Source organism: Falco biarmicus, chromosome 3 (assembly GCF_023638135.1).
Source record: "Falco biarmicus isolate bFalBia1 chromosome 3, bFalBia1.pri, whole genome shotgun sequence".
Lineage (NCBI taxonomy): Eukaryota > Metazoa > Chordata > Aves > Falconiformes > Falconidae > Falco > Falco biarmicus.
The window spans coordinates 77785855-77807824 of record NC_079290.1 but is presented as its reverse complement, the minus strand read 5'-3'; the positions used below and the strand labels follow the sequence as shown (position 1 = coordinate 77807824).

Below are 21970 nucleotides of genomic sequence, written 5' to 3'. Positions count from 1 at the left end.
TAGTTTATGTGTGTTGGTAATGAATCACAAACATTGACTAAAACCTGGAATCAAGGGTGTGGGAGTGTCCAGGATGCTGAGGAACGATGTGTTCAGAGAGAAAAGACCTACCCTGAAAGGGTGATTTCTGTCTCTTTTACACAGATGATTCAGTTTCTCAGTCAGTCTTTCCCTGCTTCCTAATTCTTTAGTTTTTTGTAGGTGATCGTTTAAGCATTACTGCTTTCTTTAATCATTATTGTTTTCATATTAGTGGCACTCCAGACCTTCACCTCCCATGCTGTCTTGTTCTCCTTCTTACTGACTCCCCTCTGCTCTTGTGTACTTCTCTCTGTATTGTGTCTCTTGATGCATGTCTCTGATCCCTCATTCTCAGGGTCATCTTTTTTTCTCCTCAGTCCTGTGGAGTTTTCTTTTTGTTACTCCTTTTCCTGCAAATGATTGAAACTCATTTCACATGCCTTAGAAATACAGGAGCAAGAATCGGGGCATACTTCAAGGGGAAGACACTTGCACCTGAAAGAATGGATATACGTATCTCAGTATATTTAAATGTGTAATCATTCTTGTGCTGACAGTTTTATGTTAATTCCCTCGTGGCAGAAGTTGCAACATTTGGCGCTTCAGAAAGATGTTCAAAAAAGTTTAGCACCAGACCTTCTTCCCAAAGCAGGATTTCTGCCCTGTGTACTCTCCCTGTGGAAGTCCACGGGGATTTCTTCTGGTTGCTTCTTGCGGTGGCAGGAAAGCAGACTTGTGCTCTCAAAGAGGCAGAAAAGTCCTTCAGAGCAATTGTGTATATTTGCATTAAGTGCTGGTCATAACGAGTGTTTTTGATTCCCAGAGGAGATCCCGCGCTGGAGCTCTCCCTGCTTGCCTGTCCGCAGTCACAGGCTCCCTGGAGTTTGCAGTGGCTCTTTGCACCCTCTGCTTTAAGCCTCTGCCCGCGTGGCTTTAGGTATGGGGTAGGGAAAGATGTCCGAGGCTGATTTGTGGCTTCCCCTCCTCCCACTCCCCACCTGCGGGTCTTTTCCAGAGAAAGGGAATAAGGATGCAGGCTTGAAGGGGAGCTCTTCTCATATGCAGACGTAATAGGATCCTCTTCCCACAAAGGATCTCCCTCTCCCAGCGGGGGCAAAGGACCCTGCTCGCTGAGGGGACCCACTGTCCCAGTTAATTAGCTAAGCAGCTGCTGTGTGTTTGAATGGAAAGGAGGGGAGGGAGGTTTTGCTCAGAAGGGGAGCCGGGGCAGCATTCCTTAGAGGCAGCCTGCACATTCCTTTAAAGCAGGCTGCGCCGAGGGTGACATGGGCTCGGCGTGGCACCACCGGGCTTCCCGAAATTTGTAGGCAGCCAGTTGCTTGGCCTCGGGTCCTTTATGTGGGAAAAGTCCTTTTCCTCAGTAAGTTACTCATCGTTTGTCCCTGGATCAGTGGGATAATAAAATACATACCTTGAGTTCACTTGTGATGTATTGCACTAATCAAAGCATAACAATTCACAGAGAGAAAATATCATCAGATTCAGAGAAAAAACCAAAGATTTGTAGTATGCAAAACAGTGTAATCTCAGCAGAAGCAGCAGTTTTGTTAATGCAACAGTGGGCAGTGTGTCTGTGAATGAATCCTTTCTCCATACATTTTTTAGGGGGTCCAGGAGGAAAAAGAGAGTGCCTTGTCTGGCTTATGCATTTATGACTAGCTTTGGTGGACAAAAGCAAAACTAAAAGGAGAGTCTATTCTTGGCATAGGACCAGGTCTTTTCTTAGAGGACTGCTTTAACTTGTTTGACATACAGTCAAAGACTGGCACACTGCACTAATTAGTTTTATATACAGTTGTTCTGTAAATCTGCAGGACTATATATACCCATGGGCTCACTCGAGTAACCCAGTGAAGTCTACCAGGCTGCTTCCTGAAACCTGTTTGCAGGACCGGACCCATATGCCTGACTTTTTGCTGTGCTGTTCATATTTTTTTTTTTACTAGTTTTATAATTCTGTAAATTCATTCAGATAGAATAACACCCATTTAAGATTGAAATGTTTTAGTAATAGATTTGGAAGCATGGTACTTGGTATTTGCAGAAAGAGGTTTTTTTCATTGTTACATTTTTCCTTTAACACACACACACCCTCCCACACCCACACCCCGTCAGTACTGGTGGAAACCTGGGCAGTTCATTTACATTCTGAAAGACTTTTACAGTTAACTCTGACTAATATTTCTTCCTCATGACCACTTAAAATAATGTTTTATTCATTGGTGCAGGGGCAAGAATTAAATCTTTAGTTTCTAAGTACTAGCCAGTTTGCAAGTGGCTACTGGAAGCCAGAGAATATTGCTACTTCTGTCCCATGCAAGGACTTTAGAAATGAATGGCAGGAAATGTTTCAAATGTTGTTTAATTAGATCTGCACCAGGTACCCTGCTAATGTAATCAAATGTGGAGTTAATCTCCCTTTTATGTTTTTGTAAGGAAAGGAGCTTCATCTTTAAATTATAGTTTAAAGAAAAGAGGCATGGATGGGAGATGTGGAGGTCATTCAGGCAGCAGCAACTGAAGCAGAGCAACTCCCATTTGTGCTCAGCCAGATGTTCATGAGCTTTTGCCAACAGCTCAAAAGGCTGATGCTATATAAATTACTATATCCCAGGGACGAATTCAATGGGTGTGATGGAAGAGGAAGGGAGGATGATGGTACCCTGTCGGTCAGAGGTCAGGTGTAACACATGGGACTGAACCAAGCAATACTCAGCCAGTTCTGTGTTTTCTTTTATTGTTGTGGATTGAAAACACTCATTTTCCCTTAGAGAGCAGAAGTCAGTACCTTCACTAATAATATAAAGACCAATTATTATTTTCTTTAAAACATTCCTTTTCCCGTGTACTCAAGAGTTTAATACCCAATGACACTTAAGTCTGTGATGGTCATCTTTGAAAATATAGAATCTCCCTTGAGAGCTACCAGTGCAGTGGCCTGATATAGTAAAGATCTTTAAAGGCTTCTCTTGCTTTCTGAAAAGATGCTGATGGCCAACTGTCTCCCTTCCACTGCCGTATTTGTACCAAATTCACCTTGAGAAATCCCTTTTCACCTAAAGTGAATTGTTTTCCTTTCCTTTCTAGAAAAGTAATTTTTACAAAAGTAAAAGCAAACAAACCCCCAGAGTAATAAATGATGGGTTTATTTTAGAACATGAAGCCTTCTCTTGATCCAAGTGCTGCTGTTGCAGGGAAGTAGGCCACTTGTAAGTCTCCATCTCTCATGCATGTCTGTTTGTATCACAAGTCAGGTTATCTTTGATGCTCTGCCTGTAGAAAGAAGTGGTGAGCTAAGGGAATCTTTTCACCTTTCAAGAATATATACCTGCCTGTTATGATGTGAAGGGTGTTTGAACAAATGTTACTCTTGCTTCTTAACAGAAAGGTAAATAAAACTCAAGCCCGTACCAGTACCTGGTTTTCTGTCAGATAGTTTCGAAATAGTTGATTCTGATTCTGAATGTTTGAGGTGGGCAGTGCTGATACTTTTTAGTTTCTCGGGGTGACCTACAGCCTACAGATAAAAATCAGGGTTTCAAAGTTAGTGAAGTACCAATTTATCATCCCAAACTGTATTGCTTAATCGGTGGGAAGCCCATGGAGGGACAGAGTGCCTTTTCTTTCATAAAATAAAGAAATAAGCAGTGCCCTCTAGTGTTCCTTAACAGCAGAGGGAACCACCAGGAGAACTGTATATCATCTAGGTACCTGCAATCAAACCTGTTTCACAGCTGCAGAAGGAGCTCTTTATTTCTTGAAGAAAAGTAGTAAAAAAAGAACTGCAATACCATAGCTTATCAGGACATAACTGTCAGACACGCAGTCATTAATAGGTAGATACAGTCAGAAAGCTCAAACTCTCTGACCTGTTTCATCTTCTCTGATCTTGAAGGGTATGAGTGTAGTAGGTCTCCAACTTGTACCTGGGAAAGGATGGGAGGTGTGTTTCACCAAAGGGCCAGAGGCTCACGAAGTCTCAGGGAGGGGTGGAGCAGCGAGTGTTCCTGCCTGAAGTTCAGAGATTCAATTTCTGGCATAAAGCCATCCTGGTGTACATATTCAAGCGCATCTACAACACATTATAGCAAGACAGTGAGCAGGTAGGACAAGCTGAAAACTTTGGGCTGTCCTTGGAGCCCCTCAGAAGTTTTTGATTCGGGTGATAGTAGCAGGTTGGACTCCTGTCTCCAAGTTGTAGATATCACTTGTTTTGGTTAAAGACAACTCCGCCAGGGATGCACTATGGGAATTACAGTCAACTGTTTGCTTTAGCATGGAAGGCTATTTCTCAGTCTGCTTAAAAGAGCGCAACATTGTAAGTTGCTAATGTAAAACAGCAAGCATTGAAAAGCATTTGCTATCTTGTTTCTGAGTTGTCTTCACTCTGAAAACATTGCAAGCAAATGTGCCTTTCCCTCTCTGTTTTTTTAATTTGATTTTCTACTGTAGAAAAAGAGCTTATGACTGACTATTGTCTTTCAGTTTCTGCTGATATATTTTCATAGCCTTGGTTGCAGTCTGGGGCTTTTAGGAATGAGCCCCAAGGTCTCTGTGCCATTAAAGTTACTGTTGACAAACGGGTATTGTGTAAGGCCTTGAGAGCATCTTGCCAAGTGTCCCTGAGATGTAATCTGCTGTATACATTTATCACTTTCTGAAAAACAGCACACAGAAACACAACAAAAATACTAATGCAGTACCTTGGCTTAAGCAGGCTTTCGTGCCCTGGGGGAGATTCACCCTGGACTATGGTTTCCTAAATGAAAACATTTTCTGATGTGGCATGACTCCAAGGAGTGACCATCTCACTTTCCTCCTTGGGTTAAGCTCCGTGAATGTTTCTGATGGCTACCAGCACTGTAAGAAGTGGGTGCCAAGACTTATATAGATGGTCAGTATATTGCCGTGTGTAAGAGCATCAGGTGAAGAGGTTAGGAACTTGTATTTCTGAGCTGATTCAACAAGAGCAGCTGCACATGAGGAGGGATCTGCGAATGTACATTGTCTCTGTGGAGCTTGCTCCACCCTGGTAGGAGATGTCAGAAATGAGATGATTTACCTGGGCTGTTGCTTCTCAAAAGGGGTGTCAGACAAGCTGAAACGTTTGTGATACACACTGCTGTCTTGCTGCCACTGCTGTTTCCAAACTGGATGGTTCCAGTAGTTGTTGATTCTTCCGCTCTAATGATAGACCCTTTTTTGAGCTGCAGTTAATAACTTCTGTCCTCTGCTACATGCCAGCAGGAAGAGCATTGTTTGTGCTGATTGCCAAGGATGCCGTCACACTCTGTGACACAACCAAGAATAAAAATGTTCAGCATTGTTCCTCTGAGATGTACCAAAAATCTGCATGCACCAATGAAAGCAACCAGTGTTACGGTATCATAACAGTGGTTCGTTAGGACTTTACCATGGGCTGGGATGATGATTGTTCCTATTTAAGACCCAGACCAACAGATGGCATTTGTTAGGACGCTGATATTTATGTACAAAGTTGCCAGCATTTTAAGAAATGGTGCCTCTCTTGATTAAGATGATAATGTACTGCCTTGTTTGGAGACATTCTGCTTGTAATGATGCTGGTGAATTATGAATAGAGGGAAATTAGTAATAACAAGTGCCAGATGAGGGTATCTTTCAAAGAGGAGTATTTTGTGTAATATGGCATGTAAAGTTGACGGACTGGGTCTTAAAAGACCTTTATTATTCTTTAAGCTTTCCTGACAAAATTACTCTATCCTGCCAAGAAATGTAGTTTCACATGCCAGTGTGTTTTTAAGCAAGAGTAATTAAAGTATGCCTCTAAGTTTATGGCTTGAAGTGAAATCTGTTCCTCCAATGTTTTGTCAGGAATCTATAAACAGTGCAAGGAAGGAGACAACTTATAACAACAATAGTTTTGCCAAATCTACACATTCTGCCTTTGAAATCAGAGGCAATTAGGGATGACTAAAACTACTTTCAAAGTTGTTTTTTTTTTTTTAAAGTGTGACTTTTGCTGAAGTTTTACTTCACATTTTTCCTTTGGTTGAAGATGACTGTTGGGAATAAGAAATGTTTTTTTTTTAAATTAAAACCTGCCGCCTTTGATTGAAGTAAAAAATGATTACTGGGTTGTAAATGCATTGAAGCTTCAAATGCTAGGCCCTTTTTTGTAACTTCCTGAGAGATGGAAATAAAATTTAATTTTATTTTGTAGTGTAAAGTAGTAATTAAAAGAGAACTAGTCAAGAGGAAGTAAGAAATAAAAATTTGGAGTTTGAAATTTCATTCTCTCATAAGAATACTCTGTCTCCATGAGCGTTTCATCTCATGAGCTGCTGGCTGCTGTCCATTGCAGAGAAGGTCCTTTCATGATGATCTGTGGGTGACACAAAGTGCGTCATGGGAGCTGACTGTGAAGATTTGATTTTCCTTTGTAATTGTCCTCAGATTGCATTAGTGTAAGAAAATTCAGTTTAGGACTGCAGAAATGTTGCATAACGTCTCTGTCAGGTACGCCAAATGTAGTAGACCAGGAAGACTGGAAGAGCATGCCCTCTGCTGCATCCATGCATAGTCACAAGTCACTTTCAAATACACAATAATAAACTTAAAATGTACTGTCCAAAACTTCTTCCAAAGGAGCAAATGTTGTGGCAGGGTTCAGAAAGATAGAAAAGTTATTTTGTCATCTTTAAATTATTTCTATGAGTATGTATTAGTAGGGGAATAAATGAAGTAATATGTTTCAGTATTGGATGATGAAAAGAAGGCTTCTGCTTCATTTAGAAAAAGATCAAGATCAGTTTTCATGAGAATAAAACACTGTTTTGAATTATGCTTAGAACAGACTGTCCGACTATTTCTGGTATTAACGTTGATTGCCATTGCAGAAAGGATTTAACAATAGAAAGATGAGAACATGAGAAAAGAATGTCTAGAGGGAAGGCAGTCAAGGATGGGATTCAGTGGCTCTAGCTTTGATAACAAAAGCAAAGGGTGCTCTTAGTTGAGACTTTTGAGACTAATCTGGTACTTTCAGTAAACCTTAAATTTATCTTAATGCAGAAAGAGCAGTTTTTCTAGCCATTCTCAAAAATTCCTCAGAGCATTGTTTCTCACTGATCTTGTTAAAGGCATTGTAAATTTACCTGGGAGATCTCATCCAAAATTATGGATGACTAAACCCTGAATTTACTTGCGCTTTTTAAATGAACGAGTATATATATATATATAAAAATAAATAAATATATAAAAATAATAAAGCTTTATTTAACAGCAGTCTACATAATTGGAAATAGGAATTATGACATTTCCACTCTAACTCTTTTGAAATCAGTACTGTATTTTTACCATGTTTTCAGTTTTATTTATATTGAATTTTTTTCTGTTGTCTTTTTTTTTTTTCCCCCCAGAAAAACTTTACAATTCCAATGGACGGGAGCTGAGACGGGCACTTTTCTCCTTGAAACAAATATTTCAGGTGAGCATATAATGGCTGCCCATTCTGTGATTTTAACATGAATTTTTTTTAATGTAGGGAATAACTTACAGTTTCTGGCAAAAGAGAATTTTAAGACTTCATTTGTAATGTGCAATTAGCCAATTGCTTCTTAGGTCTTTTCTCTTTATGGTCTGCAAGCCTTCCCCTGTTCCTTCAGTCTTTCAGAAGGCAGGACCAGATGTGGAATAATGGTAGAGTTAGTTGTTGGAACCTGCCAGAAAATTAGAAAATGGGGACTTTTAGATGGAAACTTAGGCTGCTTGTTAGACAGTGGCATACTTCTGTATTGGGAAGACTGGGAGGCAGGTATGAAAATAGAAAACCATGGGTTGAAGTGATGGTCCAACATTAGCCAAATAATTGACAAGTAAACTATGCTTAAGCCACATCAAAAACTGGAAAAGTATGTGAGAGACATGGGACAGATCTGATGAGGAACCAAGATGTAGAAGGAGACCTCTGAAGGTGTTAGAATTTAGAGTGAGTTTAGAGGAAATTATTTACTGATTAGCCAAAAGGATGCTTTGTAGAGCTGAGGAGGTAATGGTAGCGACTGCTCAGTTTAAGGAAAGGCATGGATTTGAATGTGAGTGTTCATTATGGAAAAGGCCTGAAATCAACAGGATTCTGTGGGGAAATAGCCAATGCGATAGACAAGTGATGTGGATGATAAAAAAGTTAATTGAATAGAAAAGCATGGATTTTAGGTTGGTTTTACTGGATAAGGAGAAGGACTTTGGAAAGTTGCAGGACTGGAAGGAAACTTCTTGCAGAGAACAGGTCAGGAAAAATGAAAAGAAAATGTTCGTGTGAACTAGAGCATACTGCCAATGTGATCCTAAAATGGAATACAGGATGACACATTCCATTTCTATCAGTAAATATAAGTGAACTTAATAAGAAAAGCACCTTTTTACTTTACTAACAGGTCCAAATGGAGGATGACAACCTATGTTTTACAGCTACAACATGTAGGTGCAAGTGTTTCACGCTGTTAGTTTAGTATTTTTTGCTTTGTTTTAAACAGACATTTATTTTTAGGAAGAATAACAAAGTTATGCAAATTTCCAAAACACATAATGCTTTTTGCAGATTTCAAAGTTGAGCATTCAGAATTTAGAAAATGCCAGAATGAAGATATTTCTGAAGACTAGAAGTAGATTGTGAAGGGTGAACCATTTATTGGAAAATTTTGGTAATTGAAGGTGTCTTCTGGGTCAAAAAAAAAAGTACCATGAATTTTGAAACTTTTGGACAATGAAAGAGTTCCAGCTCCAAAACAGTCTGGTCATCTCATGGCAACAGATTGGGAGAGCCATTGTCTCTTCAAGGCATTCCCAGGGAAAGACCAAGTGAATGATGGAAGCTGAGTTTTCCTGTGAGCTTGTCAAGCAGATGGACTGTGCGCTCAGAGGAAATTAGGCAGGTTTCCAAGAGCCTTCTTTGTTTCTTCTCTTTTTGTTCATCTCAACTGTTTCTGGGAAGTAGTTGTATTTCTCTGAATTTATGTATTCCACAGGTTAATCTGGGCACTTGGGCATATTTAGCAATAAATAATAAGTCTCTCTTCCCACCCATGCCATACCTCCCATTCCTTCCGTGATGACTTTTCCCAGTTTGGGTATTCACAAATATTCTCCTCCATGTATCTTATTTGAAGTCTAGTAGGTGTTTCTGAGCACATAGTGCTCTGTGCTTTCCGTGAACACACCAGTAAGATCTGTCTTCCAGCTGATTTACATAGAAATGTGTTTTAAATATTTATCCTATTAAATGTAATTGGAGTTGACTAGGTTGAAGAGGAATGAGAGAAAGGGGAAAAGCGATGCGCACAAACCCATATCAATGTGTGAATTTAGTTTTTAAGTGAAGCCTGTCTGACAGTTTCAGAATATAATTTTCCTCGAAGAATTCAACTTCCCTGCTTCCTAATATATATGGTACGGAAAGGACTTTGGGAATTATCTATTACCACTTTAAGTAGCTACTTCTGGTAGAACGGTGGATGTTTGTTAAACAAATGTACCCTTCTGAAAATCTTCTTATACTCTCAAAATACAGGTTTTCATTAGTGGATAATTGAGAGAAATTTTCCTCAGGCTGGAGAGTGTTCATATCATATGCTTAAATACTTGAAGCAGTACACTTCAAACTGTAAAATGAGACCCTGTATGATTTAAGCATCTGTGTTCACCTTTCAACTTCGATGTCATTGGCAACAGTTACCGTCATTGCTAAGGGCAACTCTTGAATATCATTTTAGTTTATCTCATAATGAACCATGAGTCAGTGTAAGATGATTTTTATATCTGTTTTAGAAAGAAAAGCTGTTTCAGTTTTTTAGTAAAGAAAAATACAAGTTAAGATATATTGTAGAACAAACAGTATTGCCCAAAAGGTCATACTTGGTTTATTTTTTTTTGTCGATGACATTAAAGTGTGTCAGTATTAGAAAACTATCATTATGTTAAAAGGTAAGTTTTTTAAAATATATTTTTCAACATAAATACTCATTTGATTTTGTATCTTATTATATTTAGTATTTTAAATTCCTTAAGAGTATAATATTTTGGAAGAAAAATGTTGAGTTCAAAACCAGTCTTTATTTTAATTCTAACAAATTTTCAGAGTGTTATGGAGACTTCATCATGTCTTTAAGTGCCAAGACAGTTCATACCATCATGTTTTTATAATCATTTCATCATAGCTGAGTTAATTTGGCACAATTCTGAGTCCCTATCATTTTTATTTTAGGGAGTTTCAAGGTAACGCGCAGTCTTTTATTTGCATTAAGTGGGAACAGGCCCAAGTTTTACATCAAATAGAAATTCCAAATAGTCAGAGCTCTTGGTTTTTCACGCGAGGCCTCAGCAAAGCTTAGCAGTGTTTGGCAAAAGCAATGCCTTTGTTTCAGATTTTAAATGAAAGATTCATTTGACAAGTACAAGCTTGGAATTTCTCTTTGGTTTCTTCTGATGGGCTGTTTTTGGCAAAATGATAAAGGTTGTGCGGAGTATTTTTCTTTAACGGTAACGTTATTCTGTTCCTGTCATTCATTCTGAAGGGTTAAGATAGCCACACTCATCATCTTTTGCTGGACTGTGCTGCAGTATTCTTCTGATTTACCAGTATGCTTTTTGATGAACAAATTTACAGAGTAAGGAGACTAATGTTCAGACTAGAAGTATATGAAGCACTTGACCTTAAAAGTACTGAAAAAAGATACACAGATATAACTGACAACCTGTTGGAGTACAGTTTAGCTCCCTTTGAATGTATTTTCTGACAAACTTCTGAGCTGCCTAGCTGTTGCGTTTATCAGAGATTCATGAATTTTGTGCAGAGTCCTAAAACTCCCAAAGGCATCTAGGGCAGAATCCAGCTGAACATGGCGCTTATAAAGTCAGGGCTGAAAAACATTCTTGCATTTCCTGATTGTGATGTCGTAAGAGATACAAAAATACAGCTGCTTAAACCATTTAATTCAGTATCAATCTTAAAAAGCAGAAAAATTGGGTACAAGCACTATAATATATATATAAATAGTACTGTGCAATTTATTTGATATTAAAAAAAATATTTATCAAGACCTCTGATACAACTAGATGTAATATAAAGCAAGCATGTTTTAGAACCTATAAACGAAAGATGTTTTAGAACCTATAAACAAAACTGTGCCTTGTAGTTGCAAATCATTACAAACCATAGTTTCAAATCGTGCTGATTGCATCATTTCAAAATATGAAACAACTGGATAAGAATATGGTGGTGTAAGAAAAATAAGGAAGCTATAAAGCATGTTTCAAGTCTGTTGAAATCTATAATAATATGTAAATCTGTTTTTTAAAGTTTTGGAAAATATTTTTAATCTATCAATGCATTAGGTTTTCTAGACAGCAGACCTAAAGGATATATTTTAAAGTGTTGAGGAAAAAAGCCAGTTTTCATTTAGGACTGTTTTCCCCACTGTTATTTAACAAATGCAGGATATCTCCTATTATTTTTCCTGAGGAGCCTATATTCCTATTTTGTGTTCTGATCAGAATATCAAGGGATGCAGTTACAAAATTCTCTTACAGAATTTTCTTCTATTGTTAAGAAATTCATTAATCATTGAACAATTGAGCTTTGTGTAAAACATCACAAAGAACAGCTATGTAGGGGCCCTGGAAACATTAACTAGAAGGTGTTTGGATAGACACAGCCTTATCAGTGACTGAAATCAAATGTCACACACTTCAGTGTCTAAGGAGTCATCAATCATCCTTAGGAGAGCAGAAGGAGTATTCTGTGTTTGCCTCATTGATCTCAAGGAAGGAGGCTGCTCCTTCCCCTCTTGCAAGCATGACTGATGACTCCTGAGGGTTTGAAGCTATGTGACGCTTGATTTAGGGGCTGCTGTCATCACTTGTGAGGCAGGCTGCCACCTCTCCCCTTTAAAAGCCCTCTTGGAAGGGTTCTTGAGTCATGAAAAAGAGAAACTTTAATTTCTTTCAAAAATCAAATTCACCATAGTTCTGCATAGCAGCTTACGTTATCTGTTTAACACTATTTTACAAAGGATATGTCTCATTACTGTTTAGAGATTATAGATAAAATACATATAACATGTTAAATGTCAAAATCAGTTTCTCAATTTCAGTGGCAAAAAGGCTGTCGTATTCATGTCTAGACAATGTTATGGGTTGAGGTCTAAACAGTTCTTAATGTGACGATAAAATGTGAACTACTTCGGCCACAAAGGTAACCTAAAAACCTGGAAAGCCACCATTATTCCTTCTCTAATCTGCACGAATCTTGGAACTGGAACAGGAAACCTTCTTTTGTATGGAGCCTATCTGCTTTAGCTTCCTCAGGTATGTAACACAATGCAAATGTTTGATCTGTTGCTTAGCTGCCATGAAGAATGCTCCTGGTAGGGTCTGGTCAAGGCAACTTTTCTAGTAATTTTTAATTCTTCTATTAACTGAGAGGAAAAGCCATTGTATTGATGCACCTGCTGTCTACTGAAGGTGCAAAGGATGAAATTCTGTCCCAGCAAGTCAATGGCATAAAACATCTTTAGTCTTAGTGTTATTTTTACCTGGTGGTTGAGTGTATACAGGTAAAAGTATTGTGGTAAACAGGCAGAGGCAGCGACAGCAAATCTTTTTATGTTTGTTTCCTGCTAAATGTTTTGTCTTCATAGGGGGAGGCAACCAAAGCTTTTCTGGCTAATAATTTGTATAGATTAATCTGATATTGAGGTGTGACTTATTTTTGCTTGCTTGCTTCTTGCACTTACGGGTGAAAAAAGTTATCTGGGGGAAAAGATCCTGTAATTATCTGTGCCTTCATTAACTGAAATAATAAAATACTGGAAACAGAAAGTTACTTCCACATGGTTCAACTTGCTGAAATAGTAGCAGAGTTTCTTTTCCATGTCCTTTCTTTCAACCTGAAAGGCGGAATGCATCGGCTTATTGCTCTGTACAACCCAAAGAGGTAGCCCACCATTGTCAGTGGTAGAACTTGATGGTAACTCTGGAACCTTTCTTATGTGAACGTGGCATCGTGGAACTGCAAGTTAGGTGCAGTGAGAGCAGTAGAAGCAAGCATTATAGTGTCACAGTGAGATGGCTTTCTACCTGCAGCTCCCTCATCTGATATAGGAATCAGGAAGGTTAGTTAAAGTGGTGATGTTAATGACCAATGTCACTGAAGAAGCAAAACACCATGTTCAGAGAAAAGAGGAAACAGAGCTTTCTTGGAGAAGATGGTGAATATCAGGCAGGATCACAATGATTTGACCTTGGTAACTGAAGCAAGCAGACTTAAAATAAGAACTGAAGTGCAGCATGGGAGCAACTTTGCTGTGCAGGCTAAGAACCCTTCCCTCTCTAAATTTTGTCTTTAATCGACTTAAGCTACGAGTGATTCTTTGGAGGTCTTGGTTACATCCACTGAAAATACTTTTGTTTTCATCTTAGAGGTGCAGACTTCTGTTTCCTTCATTATATGTATGTGCCAATCAATCGTGTGTTTTACAGAATGATTATCTATCAGAAAAGTTTAAACATGATAGACATGTAGGCTGATTTTTCTCCTTGGTCTTCTAAGAATTTGGTGTATATATCCAAAAGGAAGAAAACTCTTTATGAAGGGAAATGCAAAATCTTAAAGGAGCAGTTCTTCATTCATATACAAATAAGTTGCATCTACTAAGGAAGAAAAAGTAATAAATGAATGGGAAATGGGTGGTAATAAATGATGTATTGGACCTTGATAAAATAATACAGTTATGAGCTAAAAGTTTTTGGGTTTAAATTTATCCTTTTCTTATGGATGCTCAATAGGAAAGAGCAATTATTCAAAGAAGTTACTTTAATTTCACTAGACAAGTTTGTTTGTTTGTTTTTTAAAAAGGGAAAACATAAGAGATTGCTAAGAAAGTTTAAACATTTAAATCCTTTTATAAATGCATGCAATATTTGTTGTCTATCTTCTACCACAGTTTTTCTTCTGGGTTTTTTTGGGTGTTTTTATTGGTTTTTTTTCTGGAACTTGATGCTATAAACATACCTTAACTGTGTCTAATAAACACTGATTTGACTCTGAGGAATCTCAACAAATCTAATCAAGCAGGATTTGATACTTGTCTACTACTTATTTCCTCAAGATTTTTTTTTCATATGCTGCAGGACAGCTACTGGGATACCTACATGGTTAATGCTGGGTAGATTGGGTATCTGCACACCTGTCATTTGAGGAATTTGAGAAAGACTTTGAGAAGTCTTTGCATTACTGAAAAGTTATTTATATGAATGTCTTGTTTCAGGTTTTATATATTTGTAAAAATGTGAATAGCTGAAAAAAAGATGTTTTAACGTCTTATGGGTTAGAGTACTTCCCAGTATTCTCAAGCTTGAAGAAATCCTGTCTGTAAGAGAATTGCATACGTGTATCAAGATATAAAATACTGGTTAATTTTTCACTTTTTTTAATTTTCAAAGTAATGTTAACTATTAAAACATTTATTTTGCCCCCATGTATTCTTTCAACTATCCAAAAGAATCTGCAGAAAGGCTTGCAATTTAAAGTGTGTCCCTATGTGAAGGAGGTGTGAAATAATAACTGTTGCAGCTTTTCTGTTTTGCTAACAAGAAACACTGACAAATACTGTATTTGTTTTGCTGGTATTTTTAGCACAATACAAAATGTGTTCTTGAGAAACAGCATTTTTTTTATTTATTTCCTGGACTTGAGGGTATTTCAGAGGGGAGACTACAGGGAATTAATGACTGTAAAGCAAACACTTCGGGGTGAATTTCTGTATCTATTTATTGGTACCAAGGTGGAAATCAATAATAAGTAAGTGTGGTCTGTATTTGAAATGTTTTCAACTTGGAAAGAAAAAAAATACATTATTTTTTTAATACTTAAGTTGTGTAGCGTTATCGTTAGCTGGCATCGATGTGCTTAAAAGGCTGGCAAAAAAATTGCTGGCATTTGGTGATTGCTGCTTAGGCAGCTTGTCTCATGGCAAGGATGTGCAACAGAATTGATACTTAAGGGTGAATTGTCTTTGTAATCATCACTTGAAGCCCAACTTTGCATTGCAGGCTGCTTAAATATATTACCTCACTGAAAGTAAAAGGGGGATGGTCATTTCCATGTATTGTTGCAAAATGTTGCTCCATGTAAATAGATGGGAGAATAGGAAAAAAGAGAACAATGTAAAAATACTGATGTCTTTATATCATGTTATGGTCACTCTTCTACACAGATGTACATGTGACGAGTTGGGAAGGTGTAAAGGGTGGGGGAGGGAAGCGAATAAGGAGTGTGGCGTCAGCACGAAGTTGTGCAGGGAAAACCGTGGAGGGCAGAGGAGCGGAAGCTGTGGCACAGCTGGTGAGGGCCGTAAAGCGACTGAAGTCTATTTGAAATCGACAGAGATAGCAAGGGGAAGGAAGTTCCATTGAAGGACAAACTGGCTGCTTGGTCCCTGTCAAACCCGTCACCACTAAAATGCTTCTGCCACTGCCTCAGTTACCTCTAGCAGCTGACTGCAGTTTTATGAACATCCCAGTCCAGGGCACCCATGTTCTAGATGTGCTGGTGGGATCCTGGGGGAAGGAAAACAGCAACTGCACTTGCCTAGCACCCGTATCTTGGGATAGTTTCTGAGTTGCCAAGTGTCAGGGAATGAAAAGACTTGTTTGAAGAGATGGACTCTTTGTCACAGAAGACTCTCTTCTGCTGCCCCAGAGAGCTGTATTTGGTTCATCTTCTAAAAGTAGTGTCCTGGCTCAAAGTCGAGCTGAGATTGCATGGCTTAATGCAAGATTTGCCTGCTTAAGCACTGGCTCATCCGGTCCATACATAGAATTGTGTTGTAGCTGCTTAAATAATTTAGGTTGAACCGGCAATACTATCCTGAGGGACTCATAGGGCTTAAGTTTATGTATGTTTGTGTGTGTGTGTGTGTATATGTGCATGTGTGTGTTTTTGGAATGATTTCTTTGTAGATTTGCTTGCAATAGATGACTTGGATTTTAAAATGGACTGAAATAAACAGTGACAATTGAATTAGATAGTATCAGGCACTTCTGGATTGGCAATCTAGTATTTTAATTATATGAATAATTATGGAGTCCATAGAACAGAACTATAGTTTAAAGTGTGGGAAAGTAACTATAAATTATATCTTGGCAGTCTATGCTCCTTCAATCACTTCCTGACTATGTTTACTCAGTTTTCAAGCCAAAATGAGCTTTTCTAACTGCAAACATTGCAAGCCAATCTTGATCTATAAAATGCAACCTGTTGCTTAAGCCAGTAAAAAAGCTGGGCTCCAGAAACGATCTGGGATTTCTGTTTCTAATAAAGCCACGGCATAACTCTTTTATTACTACATCATTGTAGTCTTGTCAATGGGAGTAATTATTTTGCTGGTAACCGTAGCAGATGTGATGCATACTGAAGGCAGGTAGCGATAGTTAAAAATATTCTTCTGGAGACTTTATTGTATTGTATTTCTAATGTAGACTCAGATCACAGACCTAGGTAGCTGAAAGGAAGGCTGAGAGGAATTGGCTGTTAGTTTTCTGTTGCCACAGGGACAAAGCATCATATAAGCATTTGAAATTATACGGGGAACCTGTGGACATGAAGGATGTCAGGTAATGAAAATGCATTCTGGTCATAAACCTGGACTGCCACATTGCTACTGCTACCCAGGGCAGTCAGGTTAGGAGCCAAGCTATGGGGTTCTTTGGGTTTTTTGGTTATTTTTTTGTATACATGAGGGTTTGCCAGAGCCAGACCAGAGGATGCTTGGGAAAGAAGATCAGTAGAATTCTATTCTCCGTGTACTATTAGGAGTAGGAAGGGTGGGACAAGCACCTACCCATCATTGATGCTGTTGCTAACAGAAACCTGGATTTTATCATTCTGCCTTTATTCACTTAGTAATAGAGGAGATTTTTCAAGTATATTGGGCAGTAGTCCTGCATTTTACTGTCTTGTAGTGGAGCGCCAGATTTCTTGTCATCTGAGATTTATGCCAGCAAAAGCCTGCAGTCACACATGGTTTGCTCTTTGACCTGCTTCCTCCTTCCTCCCTTTCCTCAGCAGTCAGCTGCTGTCCCTCCGCATCTAATTTACATCCCCAAATGAATGAAGCTTAATCCTCCTAAAACCAGCTGAACTTTGTGATCCTATCTTGACTAAAAGGAAAAGGGTGAAAAAAAAAAAAAAGTCACTTCTAAAGTGGATGACCATCATTTATATTTGGGGGCGGACTTTCTGCAAGTGCACTGGCATTTTGGTGATGATGTATTTTTCCTTGTTTTATTTTTTTTTTTCATATTGAGCTTAATCATCTGGGATTTCTGTTTCAGTTCTGCCTCCTTGCTGTGTAGCGTCTACTTTTGGCAAGGGAATCTGAGGAAGAGGAGTTTCCAAGGAGACCCTGCTGTGATGTATGAATGTGGAGTGGGGGCAGCACATTTTCCCAATACTATTTCGTAGATAAGCATAGCAATGAGTGAAAATTTCTATAGCTCCCCCTCTTATAAAAGTAGTGATTGTTACTTCAGGAGCCAGGCAGTGTCTGAACGAGCTGTGCTCTGTCTGCCTATAGGACTCTGTACTGGTGTGCTGCCAGCATCTTGTCCCACAAGAATTCAGGCAGCGGGGGAGGATGCTCCTTCTTTTTCAATCTGGTAGAGTTTGCATTTCTCCTTTTATGCTACGTTGCACAGTGAATTGGCAATGTAAATCATGTCTTTTGCCTAGGTGAATTATCACAATGTTAAAATATGAATGCAGTGTATCTTTGCGAAGTTACCATTTTTGGTCTACAGACAAAATCAGAGCTGGCCTGAGAATCAGAGCTTAAATCTCTCTTTATAGGAATGTTGTAGAGTAACAGAGCAGAGAGGGAAGCTCTTCCTCAGATAGAAGGTGAGGTGCATCAACCACTGGAGCTCAGCGTGAATGCAGTCCCCTCCTGTAAGCCCATAGGCAAAACTTAGCCAGAAGATTCTCAGGGCTATGGCTGGTACCCCAGCTGCCTGTGCTGCTCTCAATTCTAGGCTGGATTGCAGCAACTTTTACATTTTGGAAAGTTTGGTCAGTACTGAATGTGATTGCTGGCTCACTCAGAAACACGTCATGTAGAGAGCACAGGCTGGGGAACCCCATGGTTCTTTATTTAAGGAAATGAACATTATAAAGTGTGTGCAAGATTTAACTTTGTTACAAAAACAGGAGAGAGTTGTACAGTGCAGGATTAAATATGGGAATGCTCAAGCAACCAGAAACAATGGGATATCTTATGAAAGGAAAGTTAAAAAAAACATTAAAATGAGGTTCTCTTTGGTGGAAATCTCATAGACAAGCATCTTGCTATGATTCCTCAGAAAGACAGTATTCTGCACAGCTGTTAGCCACGTAAGGGAGAAATATGTATGCACATATCCAAATGTGAATATTCAGTTACTAATCCAGTTTCCTCAAATACTTGGAAAGGAGCTTTCAGCAGTATTTGTTAGCTTAAAAAAAAAATATCATAAAAATCTCCCTTTGAGAAACTGTGTTCCAAAACCTTGATTCTTATTAGGAAGCAAAGCAACTTTTTTTTTTTTTTTTTTTTTTTTGTGGCATAAGAATAATCATGCTTTGTGTAAAAGTTCTCAAACATATGGCCTGCAGAAATAACAGGCTTCAGAAAGATTTATCTTTAACAGTATGTAAACAATTTATCTTTGCACGTGGAAGCTGCACATCAGATAAGATGCATTCTTGCAAAGTGCCATTTCTTGAAAAAAAGTCCTCAGTCTCTCCCTTCAGATAAGACCCCACAAAACTGTGTTAGAGAATATATCAAGTGGCACAGAGACAGGAGAGTGGGTAGGAGAGAAGGGAATCCTGCCTGCACTTATTCTGCTATGGCACAGGAGCGTACTGTGTAGACTGCTTGATCACAGGGTTGTGAGGTCTTGTTAATAGCTAGGCTGAGTTATGGAGATGGAAGTATGATTTATGCATTTTGTCAACCACATAAGCAAGCTTTAAACTCACCAGCTTGAATATAATTAATGTCTTTTTCATCATACATTGGACAAAAATAGAACTCTACTAGAAAGCAACATACATTATCTTGTTTTTAATTCCTCTAAGATGCCTAAAGCAATGAAGAGACATGATCTATACCAAGTCTGTGAATGAACACGTAAAACAGAGTTATCTGACAAGGCTAACAGTATCTTTTCAGAAAGACTTTTAAGTAGCCAGCCTTTGTGTCACAGCGCAATCTTTATGGTTGCAGGAGCTTAGCAGGAAGCTTAGAGAGCTTTGCCTGTGTTTTCCTGCTTTTCTCATCAGTGCCTTAATGCCTGCTGATTAAGGGGTCATAAATCTTTGCGATATTAGCAGAGGAGTCCATTTCCATAGCAAATGACAACCTTTCCCTGCCTCCTTTTAACTGTTATCACACACATGCGGCAGCTACTTGTACATATCATTGTCACACACACACCATATATTCTATACAATGAATGCTCTCTTCCTGGAAACCTGAACCTCTTACCACTGCTAGAGAGTAGCCTTTACTCTTGAGGTCATCTAACTTGGCAAGTCAGTGAGTTAATGGGTCTGAAAAGATTATCCTAGACCAAAATCGATGTAAACATTATCCTTTCAATGTGGAACGTATGGGCTTGAATGCCTTTCATCTTTCTCTGCACATTCCAGATGTTTGCTTCTTTCCTCTCATCGTGTATACATGATGGGATAGATAACATACCGAGTTCAGATTTATGTCTAGAACATGATGTGTTTGTACTCTGCTTCATTACACCTTCTTTTTCCCTTTTATTTGGGAAAGAAGTACCTTAAAAGCCTTTTTTTTTAATTCAGGTTTGATTTGTATATTCAGTGCTTTCCAAAAGCAGTCTGGTTAGACTCCCTCATCCTCTTCATTTCCTCTGCTGTTGCCCTGCAATATATCTCCTTTCAGTCAAGGGTGACTCTGTGCTGCAGTGGTTTACTCCTTCGGCTCCTTTGAAAAAGTTCCAGAAGGCAGATCTCAGAATTTGCTTTGGAAAAGTCCTTGGTTGTTTTTTGTTTTTTGGTTTTTTTTTTTTTGTTTGTTTGTTTGTTTGTTTAAAAATCACTAACATTAAACAGATCTTTAGCATGGGGTATTTTGAGAATTAAATGCTAATTTTTCCCTAGGTGATACTCTAATATGCATTCACTATTTAAGACTATGGGAAACATCTTAAAGTTATAATAGATATTTCAGGTTTTGTCTTTCACTAAATGGCAACAGCCCTTAATGGCTATGTGCTGTTAAAATTTTTGTTTTCTTTTTGTGTTCAACTTGAAGGTCTTTGAAGCTGAACTACTGTTAACTTCTCTAGCATGGGGACAAATTTTTTTGGTATTATGGGATGTTTTTTATTTTTCCAAAACAAGTGTGTTATGTCTAGTGACAAACATCAGATTCCACAGACCAGTTTTTCCTCCTTTTTTCCTGTTTCTCCAGTCTTTGGGTTATTTGACTGTGATTCAATACAGAATAGATTTTTTCCTTTTCCCCTCAACTCAAGGATGATGCAAAAAAAATTAATGCAAAATCAAAATGTCTACTAAAGTGTCAATAAAGGGATTTAAAGAAAAAGGGAGTGTATCCTGAGCTAGGACGCCATTACCATCTGAAAAAATAATTTTGATTATTTCACTCAGTAGTTTATGTTGTTATGTATCTTGTTTCTCTTAAATTAAACAATGGTGTTGTCAATTAAAAGATGCATCTATTTGTCATCAGATATGTATAAAAAATATTTTGGAGGATGTTTTCCCCACAACTTTCTCATTTCTGCACTATGCTACCAATTTATTTTAGTTTTTTCTGAATTCTGTGTACTCTTGTCCTTTCTGCCCTTTGCCCTTGCTTCCACCACTGCACACTTTAGGTAGGGGAAAAGGGCAACCTTCTCTCTTTAGTAGCAGGGAATTTTTAACTATTGACCTTGTCATACAGAGTAACTTACTTTCTATGCATGCAAAGTCCTTGTGAATTACCATGGCATGTAGCTTTAGTTTACCTGAACCCTGACTATACTGCTGAGTTGACAAATTCCAGGGATATGTTCCTCTCTCTTTGAGTTTTATGAGAAACAAGATGCAAAATTCTTGAAGAAGAGGAGATTAATCGAATTTCTTTGAGTTAAAAACACCATATACAAAGGGATGTATGGGAGGGAGCAGATGCTTGGCAGCCAGGGAGGAGACTCCTCTGTGGTCCCTGGGTGCGGTTCTGCCCCCCTTCACTGCTGGAGGTGGCTCTCCATCATGCAAGATGATCTTGAATTTTGCTTGCTATCCGGTGTGATTTGGATCTGTATATTGCATGCATGAGTATTTGTTTATGTATTTATTTTCAGTTGCTTGATTCTAAATCAAGTGCACCAAGTTCAGGGGGAATGAGCCTGAGAGATGCCTTTGATCATCCAAAAGCATTTTGTCTTGGGTCCTTTTCTTACCTTTCCAGGACTCCAGTTGTTGTAAAACAACTGTCCTGGAAGTTCACCATGTGAATTTTGGCATTGCTGCACAAATTAACTTTAGATAAATTGTTTGAGAATTAAGAGTTCAGTCCTCTGACTGGTGGCATTTGGGAAGGGGTTTGTTGGAGGCCACTGGTGAGGATGGGAGAGGCAGACATCCACATACCCTGGCTGACTGTGCCCTTTCCTACGCTCCTGGCCCATGCATTGGGATGTGCTCTTTAGGTTGGCAGCTTGGCCAAACAGACAGCAGCCTCGGTGCCAGCCAAAGGTCCCCTGCTGTAAAGATGTCCTTTAGCTGCTCAGTGTGAACAGCCACCTTAATTCTTCAGTTCTCTTCTGGAATGGCAAAGGGAATTCCCTGGTGGGCTGCAGTGGA

At 38.7% G+C, this 21970-nt stretch overlaps 1 protein-coding gene across 4 annotated transcripts in view; it reads left to right on the top strand.

Moving 5' to 3' along the window:
• FHOD3 (formin homology 2 domain containing 3) overlaps nt 1-21970 on the top strand; it is a 417034-nt gene that overhangs the window by 181352 nt on the left and 213712 nt on the right. For all 4 annotated transcript variants that reach the window (XM_056332746.1, XM_056332744.1, XM_056332745.1 and 1 more), the window contains exon 4: nt 7443-7510. In XM_056332746.1, the coding sequence (XP_056188721.1) occupies nt 7443-7510 (68 nt within the window). The remainder of the gene's footprint in view (nt 1-7442; nt 7511-21970) is intronic.